The sequence below is a fragment of the Macrobrachium nipponense genome, chromosome 31 (assembly GCF_015104395.2).
Source record: "Macrobrachium nipponense isolate FS-2020 chromosome 31, ASM1510439v2, whole genome shotgun sequence".
Taxonomy (NCBI): Eukaryota; Metazoa; Arthropoda; class Malacostraca; order Decapoda; family Palaemonidae; genus Macrobrachium; species Macrobrachium nipponense.
The window spans coordinates 7,798,201-7,815,700 of NC_061093.1; the positions used below are offsets into that span (position 1 = coordinate 7,798,201).

General features: G+C 37.9%; 1 protein-coding gene and 1 pseudogene across 1 annotated transcript; both read right to left on the minus strand.

Annotated features, from left to right (window-relative positions):
• Positions 1-2,037: 2,037 nt before the first annotated feature.
• On the minus strand, positions 2,038-3,730 carry LOC135206453 (cuticle protein AMP1A-like; annotated as a pseudogene).
• An 11,617-nt stretch (positions 3,731-15,347) lies between these two features.
• LOC135206593 (cuticle protein CP14.6-like) lies at positions 15,348-17,085 on the minus strand. The gene is made up of 3 exons (XM_064237935.1): positions 16,996-17,085; positions 15,850-16,073; positions 15,348-15,555 (listed from the first exon to the last, which is right to left on the minus strand). Exons 1-3 carry the CDS (start codon positions 17,047-17,049, stop codon positions 15,348-15,350), a joined length of 486 nt encoding a protein of 161 aa, XP_064094005.1. The 5' UTR covers positions 17,050-17,085.
• Between the last annotated feature and the right edge of the window lie 415 nt (positions 17,086-17,500).

A 17,500-nucleotide genomic window follows, 5' to 3' on the forward strand; every position in this document is an offset into this window, starting at 1 on the left:
AAATATATCCGCAAATTCCATGTTATGAAATCATCGTAATTGAATATTTTTATATCGAGGGGGAGGAAGAACATCAGATCCAGGTGGAGACTTCGAGAAGCTACGAGATGTCTATCTTCCACCCCGGCAAATGTGGGGGAGAATGAGCTGGGGGAATTGCACGGAGGGGCGATGTGGGGGCGGGGGCGGGGGGGATCGATGTTGGAATCCGTTTTTGTTAGCTAATTTCACGTGGATTGAAATGCCTTCCGGTGATATATAACGTTTTATTTTTCGATAGATAACCGCTTAACCTTTTAATGAAATAATTTAAGAGTGTAACCAGAGAATAATAGCCCCACTGCATATCTGGTAGACAATGAACTAAATATTAGATTTGAAAACACAAGAAAAAAAATCCATAGGCTAAAACGGTGTCTTTGGGTCCGTCGGGCAGTTCAATTCTGTTGATGATGGCGAAATCCGTGCAGTCTTTCCCCCCTCCCCACAAAATCACATCATTACTGTAATGGGGCCAGTAAATAATAATATACATAAGAAGAAATGAAAATCACTTGCGAACTATGAAGACATAAATGTGCTTATTGGTATATTTTTTACATGGCAAGAGACATGCCTTTTCGTACACTATTAGCTGCATTCTGTTCTAAGTATATACTGTGAAATCTGTTGACTACTAAGAACATCCTCCAGTAGTAATGTACAGACTGAAGGCCTGGTATCCCGAATGGCGAGCTGAGCTGGACGCAAGTAATCACAGAGTATCTCAAATTTCATTTGATCATAATCTGCTAAGAATAGAATGGCACATAACCTACTACCTCATCACACAATTTCTTTTGTAGATATATGACAGAAAATTATACGTCATCATTCATGACCTAAAATATTAATTCTTTTTTGCTATGACCTTATAATACGTTTGGACTGCAAATGTTCTCTCTTCTTGAAGGATTGTATACTATCTTTTTCTTTACATAGATCTGTCGAAATATGATCTCAATAGTCAACATATGTCACAGCATGTACTGAAAATATGATAAGCGTTATGAACGTATAGAAATTAAATCGATATTCAAATTTCGATTATTTTTACTGCTAGTACGATTTCAGATGAACAAAACCCCAGTCTTTATTCGTATGTTTCCTAATATACCGATGATATTTTATTTGTGTTTTTTAAATCAAATTTTGTGTATAAGTATTAAGAAAAAATCAAGTGCCAAGAAAGTATAAGCAGCTGATCGTAATTGGTTAAGATGAAAAAACAATTTCGGTTTTACATATCATTCAGGAGGACGAAATTCTGATAAGATAGATTGGAGTTCCCATTTACCTAAGCTGATTAATTATTTCTCTTCGTCAGTAATTACTTACCAAACTTTGTATAGTAAAAGATTAAAGCAACAAATGGTTGTGCCGTCTTTAAAAATTATGCTTTACCAATATCTTTATTATCACTAAATTCTCAAAAGCTATTTTTCTCATTGTATGTATGTACACTTTTTCAAGGAAAAAAAAATTAATTTGATAATCTCGTACTCTCGTGGATACGAACTATGGCAGAGGAAAAATCAAGACTTCAGTGACGTCGTTACCGACTCTTCTATAACTGGGTGGCTTAGAAGGTGATCATCTTCAAGTTCCGAGGAAGCCTTAAACAGTCCATAATTCGGTGCTTTTTAAGTAGATGCCCTATGGGATTTCACGGAAATCCCTAAAAAAATTCTGAGACGGCGTGACAATCGAGCGTTTAGTAATCCTATGTTACAAGTGATGGAAAATATGCTTAACGATATTGAAGTCACACTTAAACGCAATACTTCACCGTAATGCTCCTGTCTTCTCATTCCCACACGTAAGTAGCTCGTAGACCCTAACGCCCCAAATACTTATAGTAATATTTTTACCTGGTAGTACCTGTTCGTTATATTTCATTTCTGGTACTCATGTGGCCAAGGTTGTAGGACATAACATAACCCCTAAGCATTAAGGCAAATAGAGGACAGAAGACTCAAAACCAATGTAAACAAGACCTCACTCAATTAAACATTTATTTGACAATGGAATAAATAGATTCGTTCGGTTAACATCCTAACATCGAAGAGAAGTGTTTTAATTGTATCCTCCTGAAGATCTTGAAGAACTGCCACGCCTGTCCTGCTCAGCAGCGAAGGCGATCTGGTCCAGGACGAACTGGGGGATTGGGTGGGGGAATTCGGGAGCCACTGGAAGCAGGTCAGACTGGGGCTGGAATCCGTTCTCGTTGGCGACGTATTTCACTTCGACTGGAACACCCTCGGGTGATGTGTAGCTGTAAGAAAAAATGGAATGAAATTGTTTCAATTATTTATTCAAAGAGCAAAGGTGTTGCATCTTATGTTTTGAGAGTCATTAGAGACCGAGTTGGGATATGTCAATTGAGACTGACGGTCATAGAAGAATTTTATCCAACTGTAGTCATTAGTTTTACTTACAGCTTGTGATACTGATTTTCGTAACTGCTTCCTAAATTAGAACGTCTTCATTACAACGCAAGTAAATCAATAATGACTTACGAGAAGAATCCAGAGGACACAACGGTGCCCTTGGGTCCGTCGGGGGTTCCAGCATCGGCCAGTTCGATGCCGTTGGCAGTTTCGACGTTGACGCTGTACCTCCCGAAACAAATCATCGCTGGTCGCGATCGTCCCTCAGGATGGGGATCTCCTCGCTCGAGTCTCCGCCGCCTCTTCCGTACTGGGGCGCGGCAAAGGCCACAACTGCCAAAGCGGCTGAGATGATGACCTACGGAGCAGAAAATCAATGTGATTACGCAATTCTCATACTTCACAGGATTCTTTTCTAACGAAGCAGCATTGCTTCATAATTTCGTGATGCTCTCGGAAACTACAGACCATAATAAAGGAATAAATAAGTGAAGTTGATCCTCTTTATGTAATTCATCTTATTCAAGCTCCTATAGGGGAGTAGTGCCATCAGTGCACTCTACGCTGAAGGGCGTTTGCATCATCCCTTCGGCATCAGGTGTGTGTCATGTTTGACCTGAGAATTGACCTCCAGTCCCATTTCTTTCCTTTAGTTTTGCTGTTCAACTCTTTATCCATAACTGTGGAGTTTTCCCCCAGTTTGGCTTCAGATCCTCGTACTTCATCTCTCTTATTTTCTGGATCTCTTTGGCTTACTGTCCAACCCCTCCAACAGCATCTTTTCTCTACCTTAGGGGCTCAACGGCCAAAAGTGCACCAGTGTTATAAATTAAATATAATCTTATTATAGCTATAATAGATGGGATTACCTTTCGCGAGTCTATTTTTTTTGCAGAATTTCTCAACAAATGTTTATTTACTTTATTATTTCACAGCAAAAAACAACCAACTTAAGAAGATTACGTAATACTGCTGTGTTTCAGTGTTCAGTAAAGCCAGCACCATAAAAAAAAAAAATTTAACAAATAACGAGTAGATCACATCCGAACGAGAGCGAGGACGACATATATCACGAATCTGTATGCAAACTTCGGGCAATAGTCTTCAGAGGTCTGGCTTTACAAGTTCAATACCCAGTTACCTGACTGTCTCCACTGTTATATTCATACCTGACTAACTTCAAAAATGTTTCCACAAGCGTCCTTGTGTCATTCGACTACGAACTTCATTGTTGGATGTTGGGGGGGAAATGTGATGATCTTTTGCCAGTTCCATTCATTTATATAGCAAGAGCCACTCCCATCCTAAGAGTTGCCGACTTAGAATATATGGACAGCTTATAGTCCTAACCGAAGGTTAACCAACTGCTGAATTCTGGCCTGCATTGATGCAATCATTAGATGCCCTGGAAAACAGAATCCGGCCCTCTCTCTCTCTCTCTCTCTCTCTCTCTCTCTCTCTCTCTCTCTCTTCATATAAAGTTTTCCTAATTTCACGGATATCGAGTCTTAAGTTTTCAGCAGGAATTTGTGTTTCTTACAAAACCAAAAAATTCTTATAATTTAAGTTCCCGTGTGAACTTGAATTTTAGATCTGAATAAAATATATATGGTTAGGATAGTCATCAGTTTCAAAAATCCACATTCACAATTCACTTTTCTTTCAATTACTCCACTTTTCATTGGACTTATAAAAGGCCCCAATATCAAATCTTATTATGACATTGAAAAAAAAATTCTGCTCTTTTTGTAGGTAGCTTTTATTGACCTAAACTGACAGATGTACAAAATGCACATTTCTAAAAACAGGCAATATTCTAAAAACATTTCTAAAAACAGGTTATTCTGTGTCAGCACTGCGGGAATTTATAAGGGCACTTTTTTTCTCGATGAGTTTCAAGGTCAAGATTTGTGACCGATTTTTTATTCCGAGTGAATCTTAATCCTTTATTTTAATTCCTTTGGTAACCTCGAATTAGGTAATGCAAGAGACACCTGTTACATATTTAGACGTTCTAATAAAAATTTTTATTAATTGCACAGAACTAATACTAAACTCGTACAACTTCGTTTTAGCAAAACCCTGTTGCTAGGTATTATATTCGCAAACTATTTAGGACATATATATAGTCACAGAATGATAACCCCATTTAATCAAAATATTGTTTTTGATAAGAAAAAAATTAACTTGGTTATACGGCATTTTAACTAAAATCTGATACTCTAAATGTAAATACAAATTTTAAAAGAAATGAAAATAAAAATTAGGGTAACTAGTAGTTGCAATTCCAAATTAATATTTTCATAAATAAATTGAGATTTTCTTTTAAAAAGTACGAGTTTTCGTTTTCGGTCATTTCCTGAAGGATATCACGCTGTATAAAACACATAATTTCTCTCGATCAGTGAGAGAGATGTAATCTTTAATCTGATGGTCTATTTAAATAATGATTTCCCTAAAACAAATGTTCGCACTGCCTAAATGAGGTAAAGCAACCCTGTGTGTAGCTGTCATAATAAAACTTGTATGCCCTTATTCTTCGTCAGTGGGAGAATAAATAGCAGATGGCACTTGATTTAAATTAGATACTCAAAGTATTCCGTCAATGCGGGTGACGATGTTCAGGCGTTGTATTGCAATTCGTCAAAGATTGCAAATAATCTCTACTTGGACAGCAAAATTATACACATTTTGTAGTATTTAACAGATGTATATAAAGTACGATTTAATGCATCAATTTGTCAAGGAAAGATACGTAATTTGAAAGTGTCCTGTATTTTAGCACATGAAGTTGCGTCCGTTCGTCAGCGATATAGTTGGATTACAGAGATCTTTTGAATCAATTTTCCGTTGTCAACAGAAGAATCGCATATTGCAGTTGAGCTATGGAAAACTTGTCAAGAGAAGAACGATGATCATTAACTTATCTATACTGTAACACGCATTCCTGTATTCGGTCGTTCAAGGAAAAAATCGCAATATGTTTTGTTTAGAACAAAAATATGAGAACAAATTATCATCCATCAAAGATATTAACGCAGTATTCAACCATTCCGTTTGTAGTGCGAGTTCCTTTTTCGTTCCTCTATGAGAAGAAGCATAGTTTACAACACTTGTCCCTATTTCCATAATTTGGGAAAGAAAAAAATAGATGGTTGTGGGTCAAGTGCGCGAAATGTATGTCTCTCCGATCATGTCTTGTCTTACAAGTTTTTGCCAAATATTTCAAAAGGACTTGCGTCTAGCGGGGGAAAAATTTTCTTCTACACTGATGGTCCTTTACCTCGTTGCTTAATGAGATGACTTCTCTCACCTTTGGTATTCGAAGCTGCACGTCATCCTAATATCTTGATGTAGTCTAGAGTTCTTACTTGACGGGAAGACGACCGTAAGTGTTATCATCATAGTACTAATTTCGAACCTTTATTGTGTACATATATTCTGCATTTATTGCCGACCATTATAATCTGATTTTCTTCTTCTTCTTCTTCTTCTTATTATTATTATTATTATTATTATTATTATTATTATTATTTATATTATTATTATATATTATAGATAGTTATTAGTAGTAGTAGTAGTAGTAGTAGTAGTAGTAGTAGTAGTATCATCATCATTATAATTATTATTGTGTATGCTGGAAATAGATCTTCTTTCAAACATGTTTTATTTAAAAATAATGGCAGAATTCACAGAATTGATTTTGTACAAAATTCTTTCGATTCTCCCTATGATTTGTCTTTCTGGCACACTGGTATTACAAAGCAGCTGTCCAATATTCATCGTGCTGTAGGTCGTTAACCAAATTTTAGCTGGTGTTATGAAAGGCGAAGGGGTATCAGGGAGACACACCTGAATACTGTAGCCGACCCCCAGACTGCCCTTGATACCCCCGTCACCTTCGATAACACCAGCCCGAAATTCCGTTGACGACCTACAACACGATGAATATTGGACAGCTCCTTTGTAATACCAGTGTGCCAGAAAGACAAATCATAAGGAGAATTGAAAGAATTTTGTACAAAATCAATTCTGTGAATACTGCCATTATTTTAATGAAATGTTATTATTATTATTATTATTATTATTATTTTATTATTATTATTATTAGCAGTAGTAGTAGTAGTAGTAGTAGTAGTAGTAGTAGTAGTAGTAGTAGGAAGCAGGCCTTATCAGGTACAAGTTTTTATTAAAAAGAAACGCTGAGTTAACTGAATTTATCTTATGCTGAATTTTCTCCATTTTCTGATAATTCGTTTATTAATAATCAGCGAGACTGCTAAGTAAATTGGCCTCTATTTATGGTGTTATTTTTCTGGTATTTTGAATGTCAAGGTCTGGTATTATCTATACTAAAATCAAAATATATGATATATATTTTTATTCTGGTTGAATTTTATAATATATATCCGGAGACTACAACGTTATAGTAAATAGTGAATCTCTGCTACAAAACCTGTTAAGTACCAATAATAGATTATTTATTGCTGTATTTACAGACTCAGTTGGTTCTTTAATGGTCGACATGTTTGCGGAAATTCTTATTATTATTATTATTATTATTATTATTATTATTTTATTTTTTTTTTTTTTTTTTTTTTTTTTTTTGCTCTATCACAGTCCTCCAATTCGACTGGGTGGTATTTATAGTGTGGGGTTCCGGGTTGCATCCTGCCTCCTTAGGAGTCCATCACTTTTCTTACTATGTGTGCCGTTTCTAGGATCACACTCTTCTGCATGAGTCCTGGAGCTACTTCAGCCTCTAGTTTTCTAGATTTCTTTTCAGGGATCTTGGGATCGTGCCTAGTGCTCCTATGATTATGGGTACGATTTCCACTGCATATCCCATATCCTTCTTATTTTCTATTTTTCAGATCTTGATACTTATCCATTTGTTTTTTTTTTTTTTTTTTCCCTCTCTTTCTCTTCAACTCTGGTTGTCCCCATGGTATTGCGACTATCAATGAGTGATACTTTCTTCTTGACTTTGTCAATCAACGTCACGTCTGGTCTGTTTTGCACGTATCACCCTATCCGTTCTGATAACCATAGTCCCAGAGGATCTTTGCCTGATCGTTTTCTATCACTCCTTCAGGTTGGTGCTCGTAACACTTATTACTGCAAGGTAGCTGATGTTTCTTGCACAGGCTCCAGTGGAGGGCTTTTGCCACTGAATCATGCCTCTTTTTGTACTGGTTCTGTGCAAGTGCCGGGCATTCACTTGCTATGTGGTTTATGGTTTCATTTTTCGTATTGCACTTCCTACATATGGGAGAGATGTTATTTCCGTCTATCATACTTTGAACATATCTGGTTCTTAGGGCCTGATCTTGTGCCCGCTGTTATCATTCCTTCAGTTTCCTTCTTTAGCTCTCCCCTCTGTAGCCATTGCCAATTGTCATCGCTGGCTAGTTCTTTAGTCTGTCTCATGTATTGTCCGTGCATTGGTTTGTTGTGCCAGTCCTCTGTTCTTATTCTTCTTCTCCTGTCTCTGTATATTTCTGGGTCCTTCGTCTACTTTTATTAGTCCTTCTTCCCATGGGGCACTCTTTAGCCACTCGTCTTCACTGGTTTTCAGATATTGCCCCAGTGCTCGCTGTTTTCGATGTTGACGCAGTCCTCTATACTTAGTAGTCCTCTACCCTCCTTCCTTTCGTGTTATGTATAGTCTGTCCGTATTTGCTCTTGGGTGTAGTGCTTTGTGTATTGTCATTTGTCCTGGTTTCTGATCTATGCTGCGGAGTTCTGCCTTCGTCCATTCCACTATTCCTAGCGCTGTATCTGATTACTGGCACTGCCCATGTGTTTATGGCTTTATCATATTTCCGGCGTTGAGTTGTACTTGAGTATCGCCTTGAGTCTCTGCATATATTCTTTCCTGATCGTGTCCTTCATCTCTTGGTGTTTTATATCTCCTCCTTCCATTATTCCCAGGTATTTGTTATCCTGTCTCATCTATGTGTTTGATGTTGCTCCCATCTGTAGCTTTATCCCTTCAGTTCTCGGTTACTTTGCCTTTTTTGTATGTTTGACTAAGGCGCATTTTTCTATTCCAAACTCCATCCTGATGTCCCCAGATACAATCCTTACAGTCTGGATTAGGGTATCTATTTCCTTGATGCTTTCTTACCATACAGCTTGATGTCGTCCATGAACATCAGATGGTTGATTTTGATTTTTTGACCTCTTTTCTTGAGTTGGTACCCGGCATCCATCTTCTGTAGTACTTTTGTCATGGGAATCATGGCTACTACGAAGAGTAGTGGGGACAGTGAGTCGCCCTGGGAGATCCCTCTCCTGATATAACCTCGCTAGTCTTATTCCAGAGCTTGTAAGTATTGTATTCCAGTTGCGCATTGTATTTTTTGAGGAAGCTGATGGTATTTTCCTCTGCCCCATATATTTTCAGGCATTCTATTAGCCATGTGTGTGGTATCATGTCGAAGGCTTTCTTATAGTCTATCCATGCCATGCTTAGGTTGGTTTTCCTTCTCCTACTGTTCTTCATTACCATTTTGTCTATCAGGAGCTGGTCTTTTGTGCCCCTACACTTCCTTCTGCAGCCTTTCTGTTGGTGGGGGATGGTGTTTGTCTCCTCTAGGTAGTTGTATAGCCTTTCACTGATGATACCTGTTAGTAACTTCCACATTATTGGTAGGCAGGTGATAGGCCTGTAGTACTGGCTATATTTCCCTTACTCTTGTCTTTGTTTTTTGTACTAAGGATGTTCTTCCTGTGGTCATCCATTTGGGTGCTTGGTGATTTGAGATACAATGCTGGAGTTGTTCTGCTATTCGTGGGTGTAGGGCCTTGAAGTTTTTGAGCCAGTATCCATGGACTTCATCGGACCTGGGGCTTTCCAGTTTGGCATTTTTCTTTAGTTGGTGTCTGACTGTGTCTGTCGTGATGTCTGTGAATCTTTGTTTTATTCTCCCTGTTTCTTCTTCCTTGACTTCCTGGAGCCATGTTGCATGTTTGTTGTGTGATACCGGATTGCTCCATATGTTTTCCCAGAGTCTCTTACTTGGTTCGGCTTCAGGAATTTCTGGGTGGTTGTCTTCCCCTCTTAGTTGCTGTATAGTCTTTTCTGGTTGGTTCCGAATAGTTTGTTCTGTTGGTATCCCTTATTCCTGTTCATGTACCGTTGGATCTTATGTGCTTTACATCTTCTATTGTGTTGTTTAGTCCCCTCTCTTGTACTTTGTATTTCTCGTTGAGTTCCTCCCTTGTTTTCTTGCTTCTTAGCCTTTTTTCTGCCATCTCTTTCAATTTACTCAAGTCAGATCTCATCACCATGATTTGCTTTTCCAGGCGCCTTTTCCAAGGAGGTTGCTGTTTTGGTTTCTGTTGGGTTGGTTGTGACGGTGGTGTTTGGTGTTCGAATCCCCATCAGTTCTGCTACTAATCTTGCTCCTGCATATGTCAAGTTATTTGTTTCTGTGATACTGGTGGTGTGTATTAGGCCATTATTTCATTAGACCTCACTTGTTTTCCTCCCTTAATTTCTTGGTGTTGTAGGCTTTCATGGAGGGGATTTTTGTTCTCTCTGTATCTGGCTCCATCCATTGTCTAATCTTTTCTACCCCCCATTCCGTCCTCTCTGTTACTTCGTCGGTGTTTCTTCGTGTGTCGTTGTTTGATACCTCATCCTCCCCCCTGTCGTCTTCTGTGGCATCGTCCTCTCAGTTCGTCTTCGTGTAATTCGTTGTCGTGTGACATTTCCCTTTCCAGTTCTTCTCTTTTCTGTTGGGGAGAGCCAGTTCTTTTTCTTTATGTTCCTTACTTGGTCTGCCAGCCTCTGCTCTGTTGACCAATCTTCTTCTATATCCTCTCTCCCCGCCGGGTTGCTTCTGATGTAGCATCTCCATATTTCCTTATTTTCTTCTCTTGTCCATTCTTCCTTTTTGCCTCTGTAGCTCCATCTCAGGCTGTTGATTACTGTCGTTGTGGTGATCAGTTGCTGGAGGACGACCTCCAAGTACCTGACCGTCTTCCCCTACAATTGGGTTGAATACCTGGCTGCCGGACGAAGCTCCTCTGTTGCCAGAGGTTCCATTTACGTCGTTGTGGTTTATATTCCTTCATTTCTTTCCATCATTGCTGAGTTTTGCTATTTAACCCATACTGGACCCTACCCCATCAGGGATAGGTACTCATTTACAGCTGAGTAGACTGAGGAAATTATGGTAAAGATCCTTTCCCAAGGAATCAACGCCGAGGAGAGCGGTCACCCATCCAACGACTGACCAGCCCCAATGTTGCTTAACTTTACTTAAGTCTATTGACGACCTAACCCACTCCTCCTCGGCGCCACACATTATTATTATTATTATTATTATTATTATTATTATTATTATTATTATTATTATTATTATTATTATTATTATTATTATTATTATTATTATTATTATCTTTTTTTTTTTGCTCTATCACAGTCCTCCAATTCGACTGGGTGGTATTTTTATAGTGTGGGGTTCCAGGTTGCATCCTGCCTCCTTAGGAGTCTATCACTTTTCTTACTACGTGCACCGTTTCTAGGAGCTACTTCAGCCTCTAGTTTTTCCAGATTCTTTTTCAGGTATCTTTGGATCGTGCCTAGTGTTCCAATGATTATGGGTACAATTTCCACTGCCATGTCCCATATCCTTCTTATTCCTATTTTCAGGTCTTGATACTATCCATTTTTTTCCTTTCTTTCTCTTCAACTCTGGTGTCCCATGGTATTGCGACATCAGTGAGTGATACTTTCTTCTTGATTTTGTCAATCAACATCACGTCTGGCTGTTTGCACGTATCACCCTATCTGTTCTGATACCATAGTCCCAGAGGATCTTTGCCTGATCGTTTTCTATCACTCCTTCAGGTTGGTGCTCGTACTCTTAATACTGCAAGGTAGCTGGTGTTTCTTGCACAGGCTCCAGTGGAGGGCTTTTTCCCACTGAATCATGCCTCTTTTTGTACTGGTTCTGTGCAAGTGCCGGACATTCGCTTGCTATGTGGTTTAATGGTCTCATTTTTCGTATTGCACTTCCTACATATGGAAGAGATGTTATTTCCATCTATCGTTCTTTGGATATATCTGGTTCTTAGGGCCTGATCTTGTGATTATTAATTATTATTATTATTATTATTATTATTATTATTATTATTATTATTATTATTATTATTATTATTATTATTATTATTATTATTATTATTATAGAAATAACTACATCCTAAGCACTCACCTGGATAAAACTGTAGTGCTCATAGTACTGCCGTTTGATATTTCTTTACATTGACAAGACATCGATACTTTTCTTTACCAACTATTTCATATGACGAGTAAATGACCAGCAGTATCATAAAGAATGGATCTAATCATAAAGAATAGATCTAAGCATCATAAACAAAGTGACTACCTTTCTACATATACCAGAATACTTTTAAAAGAAATCAGAATGAACAAATTTTGACCAAAGATCACACGACCCATAAAGCTTTCCAAGGATAACAGAAATTCTAAAAGCAATGTGTAATTAATAATAAATATCCAAGAGCCTTTTTTTCCTTTCAGAATTCCACGGCTAAACCCCTCTTAATTGTCCATAAATTCAATTGTGACTTGTTTTTCAAATATTCGCTTAAGGATACGACTTCTTCCTCTTATGAAACTGGGGTCACTAGGTCATAATAATCTCATTTGTCTTATCAATTGGTCTCTTGTATTTTTAGGCTTTCCATCGCAAATCCGAAAGACAAAGTTTATATTAATTTCACCAACTCTTGAATTAGTTAGATCAATTTCATACCCTTTATAAATAAGGACTTAGATGCACTGTCAAATAGCGTTTGGTTTATTTAAAAAATAGTAAAATAGATATGATAAAAATCCACATTTTACCAGTTATTTACTAATAACCAATATCTGCTCTACAATTTAAATTATCTTTTCGAAAAAACTTTATAATAATGACTAGATATTAACAATATATCAATCCTTTAACTTCATACGAATGTTGTATCGGGGAGATTCACCTTGTATATTACAGTAACTATATTTTATGCTTGACGTAGTGTGATAAGTGTACAGAAAATTTACAGGAGTGATGATAAGAATGAGGGATACGTCGTATAATAATGATGCAGGCTGATTATTACAGCCCCTTGTGAACTGTACGTTGAATGAACATAATCCATTGGTAATGGAAATTATTTTTTTTTATAATTTCAGTTATGGTCGTTTATAAACAATTATTATACGTAATTGAATATTTTCATATGGAGGTGGAGGAGGAACATCAGATCCAGGTGGAGACTTCGAGGAGCTGCGATGTCTAGCTTCCACCCCCGCAAATGTGGGGGAGAACGAGCTGGGGAATTTGACGGATGGGGGCGGTGGGGGGGATTGATGTTGGAATCCGTTTTTGTTAGCTAATTTCACGTGGATTGAAATGCCTTCCGGTGATGTATAACGTTTTATTTTTCGATAGATAATCGCTTAACCTTTTAATGAAATAATTTAAGAGTCTAACCAAAGAATAATAGCTCCACTGCATATCTGGTAGACAATGAACTGAATATTAGTTTTGAAAACAAACACAAAAAAAAAAATCCATTGGTTAAAACGGTGTCTTTGGGTCCGTCGGGCAGTTCAACGCTGTTGATGATGGCGGAATACGTGCAGCCTTTCCCCCCTCCCTCCAAACCACATCATTACTGTAATGGGGCCAGCAAATAATAATATACACAAGAATAAATAAAAATCACTTGCAAACTATGAAGACATAAATATTCTTGTTGGTTAATTTTTTACATGCCTTTTCCTACACTATTAGCTGCATTCTGTTCTAAGTATATGCTGTGAAATCTGTTGACTACTGAGAACATCCTCCAGTAGTAATGGACAGACTGAAGTCCTGGTAATCACAGAGCATCTCAAATTTCATTTGATCATAATCGGCTAAGAATTGAATAGCACATAACCTACGACCTCATCACACATAGCCAACAGATTTCATAGCATATACTGGATATTAAATCGATTTTAAAATTTCCATTATTTTTACTTCAAGAAAGATTTCAGATGAACACAAACCCAGTCTTTATCCATATGTTTCCTAATATACCGATGATAATTTATTTGTGTTTTTTAAATCAATTTTATGTATAAGTATAAGAAAAAATCAAACGACATGAAACTATAAGCAGCTGGTCGTACTTGGTTAAGATGGAAAAATAATTTCGGTTTTACACATCATTTCGGAGGACGAAATTCTGATAAGATAGGCAGGAATCCCCACTTACCTAAGTAATTAGAGATTACTTTTCGTCAGTAATACTCATAAAACCTTGAATAGTAAAACATTAGAGCGACAAATGGTTGTACCTTCTTTACAAACTGTTTTACCGTGCCATTGTCTTTATCCACCTTAAATTCTCAAAAGCTATTTTTCTCGTTTTATGACTAAATGACACTCGTTTAAACAAATTAAACAAACAGGCAACTCTCTTACCTCTCGTTGCTGATTATCCTTCTGCACAAGCTAAAAATGCAAACTGGGCAAAAGAATCCTCGTAGATACAAAAATATACTTTTTATTTCCCAAATTACCTAAACATTAAATAGAACAAAATGAATTAATAAAAAAGGAGTAAAAAGAATAAAGTCTGACCCTCAAAAAAAAACCCGTAAACTGTCATTCTCCTCTCCTGAACTAGATTAAGTAAAAACACTTCCCCTAAATCTCAGTTTGATTAATAATGCATTTTGAATGGTCAAAGTCTTTAGAGAACCACTTCACTTATATGATGCCATGAAACCCATCTGAAAGAAAGAGACGTTTATTATATCACTCCAACATGTGAAAGATAATTAAAACGAACGTGTATACACTACACTTCTCTCTCTCTTTTCAAAGGGTAACTTTCCAAAGTCTTATGTTACTCTACCTTCCGATGGGTGTCCTCGGGCCCTCTCCAAATGTGTCTTCTATACCACGACACGGATAATCAAAGAATGTGCCCTCTTCTTTGGCATCTCGTATCGTTGGGCCCATTTTACACCACACGCTACAAACACACACATGTACACGCCTTTCGAAGTGCCATAGCAACCGAGAGCGCCGCACCCAGTCATATGATTTCTGAAAGTTCCTCAACCTCATATCGATATGGTCACCAGTTCTGACTGTTTTTTTTTATTCACCATTCTTCGAGGAACCAAACGCTTGTCACTAAGCCCTCCAGTCTCTTTTAAGATAATGTATATACACTTCCTTCACAAAAAAAAATTTATTTCATAATCTCGTCCTCTCGTGGATTAGAACCAGCGCACAGAGGAGACATCAAGACTATAGTGACGTCTTTACCGACTCTCCTATATCTGGGTGGGCTCTAGAAGGTTATCATCTTCAAGTTCCGAGGAAGCCTTAAGCAGTCCATAATTCGGTGCTTTTTACGTAGATTGCCCTCCCAATGGGATTTCACGGAAATCCCTAAAACAATTCTAAGACGGTGTGACAATCGAGCCTTTAGTAATCCTATGTACTATTTTAGGGATAATATGCTTAACAATATTGAAGTCACACTAAAACGCAATACTTCACCTGAAAATGCTCCTGTCTTCTCATTCCCACACGTAAGTAGCTCGGAGACCCTAACGCCCCAAAGTACTTAAAAGTAATATTTTTACCTGATTCGGATCAGTACATAATAGTACCTGGTTCGTTATATTTCATTTTTGGTAATCCTCTGGAAAGCTGAAGGAACATAACCCCTAAGCATAAGATAAATATGGGACAGACATTTCCCTCATTCGAAGCAGACGACTCAACCAATGATAACAAGGGGGGGAGTTCGTTCAATTAAAGATTTATTTTTTGATAAGGTATAAAATAGATTCGTTCGGTTAACATCCTAACATCGAAGAGAAGTGTTTTAGTTGTATCCTCCTGAAGATCTTGAAGAACTGCCACGCCTGTTTCCTGCTCCAGCCAGCGAAGGCGATCTTAGGTCCAGGACGAACTTGGGGGATTGGGTGGGGGAATTCGGGAGCCACTGGAAGCAGGTCCAGAACTGGGGCTGGAATCCGTTCTCGTTGGCGACGTATTTCACTTCGACTGGAACGCCCTCGGGTGATGTATAGCTGTAAAAGAGAATGGAATAAAATCGTTTTACATATTTATTCATAGAGCAAAGGTGTTGTAGTTTATGTTGAGAGTCATTAGAGACCGAGTTGGGATATGTACATGGAGACTGACAGTCATAGAGGAATCTTATCCATTTGTAGTCATTAGTTCTTGCAAACAGCTTTCGATGCTAATGCGTATTAAATCTAATACAAAAAATAGTATGATACTGATTTCCGTAACTGTTTCTTAAATTAGAACGTCTTCATTACAACGCAAATTAATCAATAATGCTAAAATTCATGACTTACGAGAAGAATCCAGAGGACACAACGGTGCCCTTGGGTCCGTCGGGGGTTCCAGCATCGGCCAGTTCGATGCCGTTGGCGGTTTCGACGTTGACGCTGTACCTCCCGAAGTCATCGCGGTCGCGATCGTCCCTCAGGATGGGGATCTCCTCGCTCGAGTCTCCGCCGCCTCTTCCGTACTGGGGCGCGGCAAAGGCCACAACTGCCAAAGCGGCTGAGATGATGACCTGCAGAGTAGAAAATCAATGTGATTACGCAATTCTTATATTTACTGGATTTTTTAAATGAAGCAGCATTGCTTCATAATTCCGTGATGCTATCGGAAATTATAGATCATAATAAATGGATAAATAAGTGAAGTTGATCCTCTTTATGTAATTCATCTTATTCAAGTTCCTGTAGGGAAGTAGTGCCATCAGTAATCCTTCTGTAGTGCACTGTATGCTTTATTGAAGGGCGTTTGCACTATCCCGTCGACCCCAGCTGCATCTCATGTTTGACCTGAGAATTGACTTCAGTCCTATTTCCTTTCTTTAGCCTTGCTGTCCAACTCTTTATCCATAATTGTGGAGATTTTCCCTAGTTTGGCTTCAGATCCTCGTATTTCATTCCTATTATTTTCTGATCTCCTTGCCTTGCTGTCCAACCACTCCAACTGCCTCTTTTCTCTGCCTTAAGGGCTCAACGGCCAAAAAGGCCCCAGCGTTCTAAATTAAATAAAATCTTATTATAGCTATAATGGTTGAGATTACCTTTCACGATCTATATTTGCAAGAATTTCTCAAAGTTTTTTATTTACTTTATAACTTTCTGTAATAAACAACCAACTTAAAAATATAACATAACACTTCTGTGTTTTAGGTTTCAGTAAAGCCACCACCATAAAAAAAAATATACAGAAAATAAATAACGAGTTTTGAGGTCGGTTGTACACTCGAATAGTTAAGACGCCTCGTCTTCTCGTCAATGTAGATCACATTCGAGCGAGAGCGAGGACGCCATATATCACAAATCAGTATGCAAACTTAGGTAATAGTCTTCAGAAGTCTGGCTTTACAAATGCCCAGTTGTATGACTATCTCCACTGTTATATTCATACAGCCTACTAACTTCAAAAATGTTTCCACAGGCATCCTTGTCTCTACTTACGAACTTCATTGTTGGATGTTTGTGGAAAATGTGATGATCTTTTGCCAGTTCCATTCATTTATATAGCAAGAGCCACTCCCATCCTAAGAGTTTGCCGACTTAGAATATTTGGACATCTTATAGTCCCAACAGAGGTTGACCAATTGCTGAACCCTGGCCTGCATTGATGCAATCATTGGATGCCCTGGAAGGCGAGATCCATCGAATTTCATAATCTCTCTCCTCTCTCTCTCTCTCTCTCTCTCATCTCTCTCTCTCTCTCTCTCTTCATCTCTCCGTATAAATTTGTCCCAATATACGGATATCGAGTCTTAAGTTTTAAGAAAAAGTAAACCTAACTTCATCAAGAATTTGTGTTCTTGTTACAAAATCAGAAAATTCTTATCTTTTCAGTTTCGTGTGTGAACTTGGAATTTTAGATCGGAAGAGATTATAATGGTTATGTTAGACATCGTTCAAAATCCACATTCACAATTCTCTTTTATTCCAATTACTCCATTTTCTT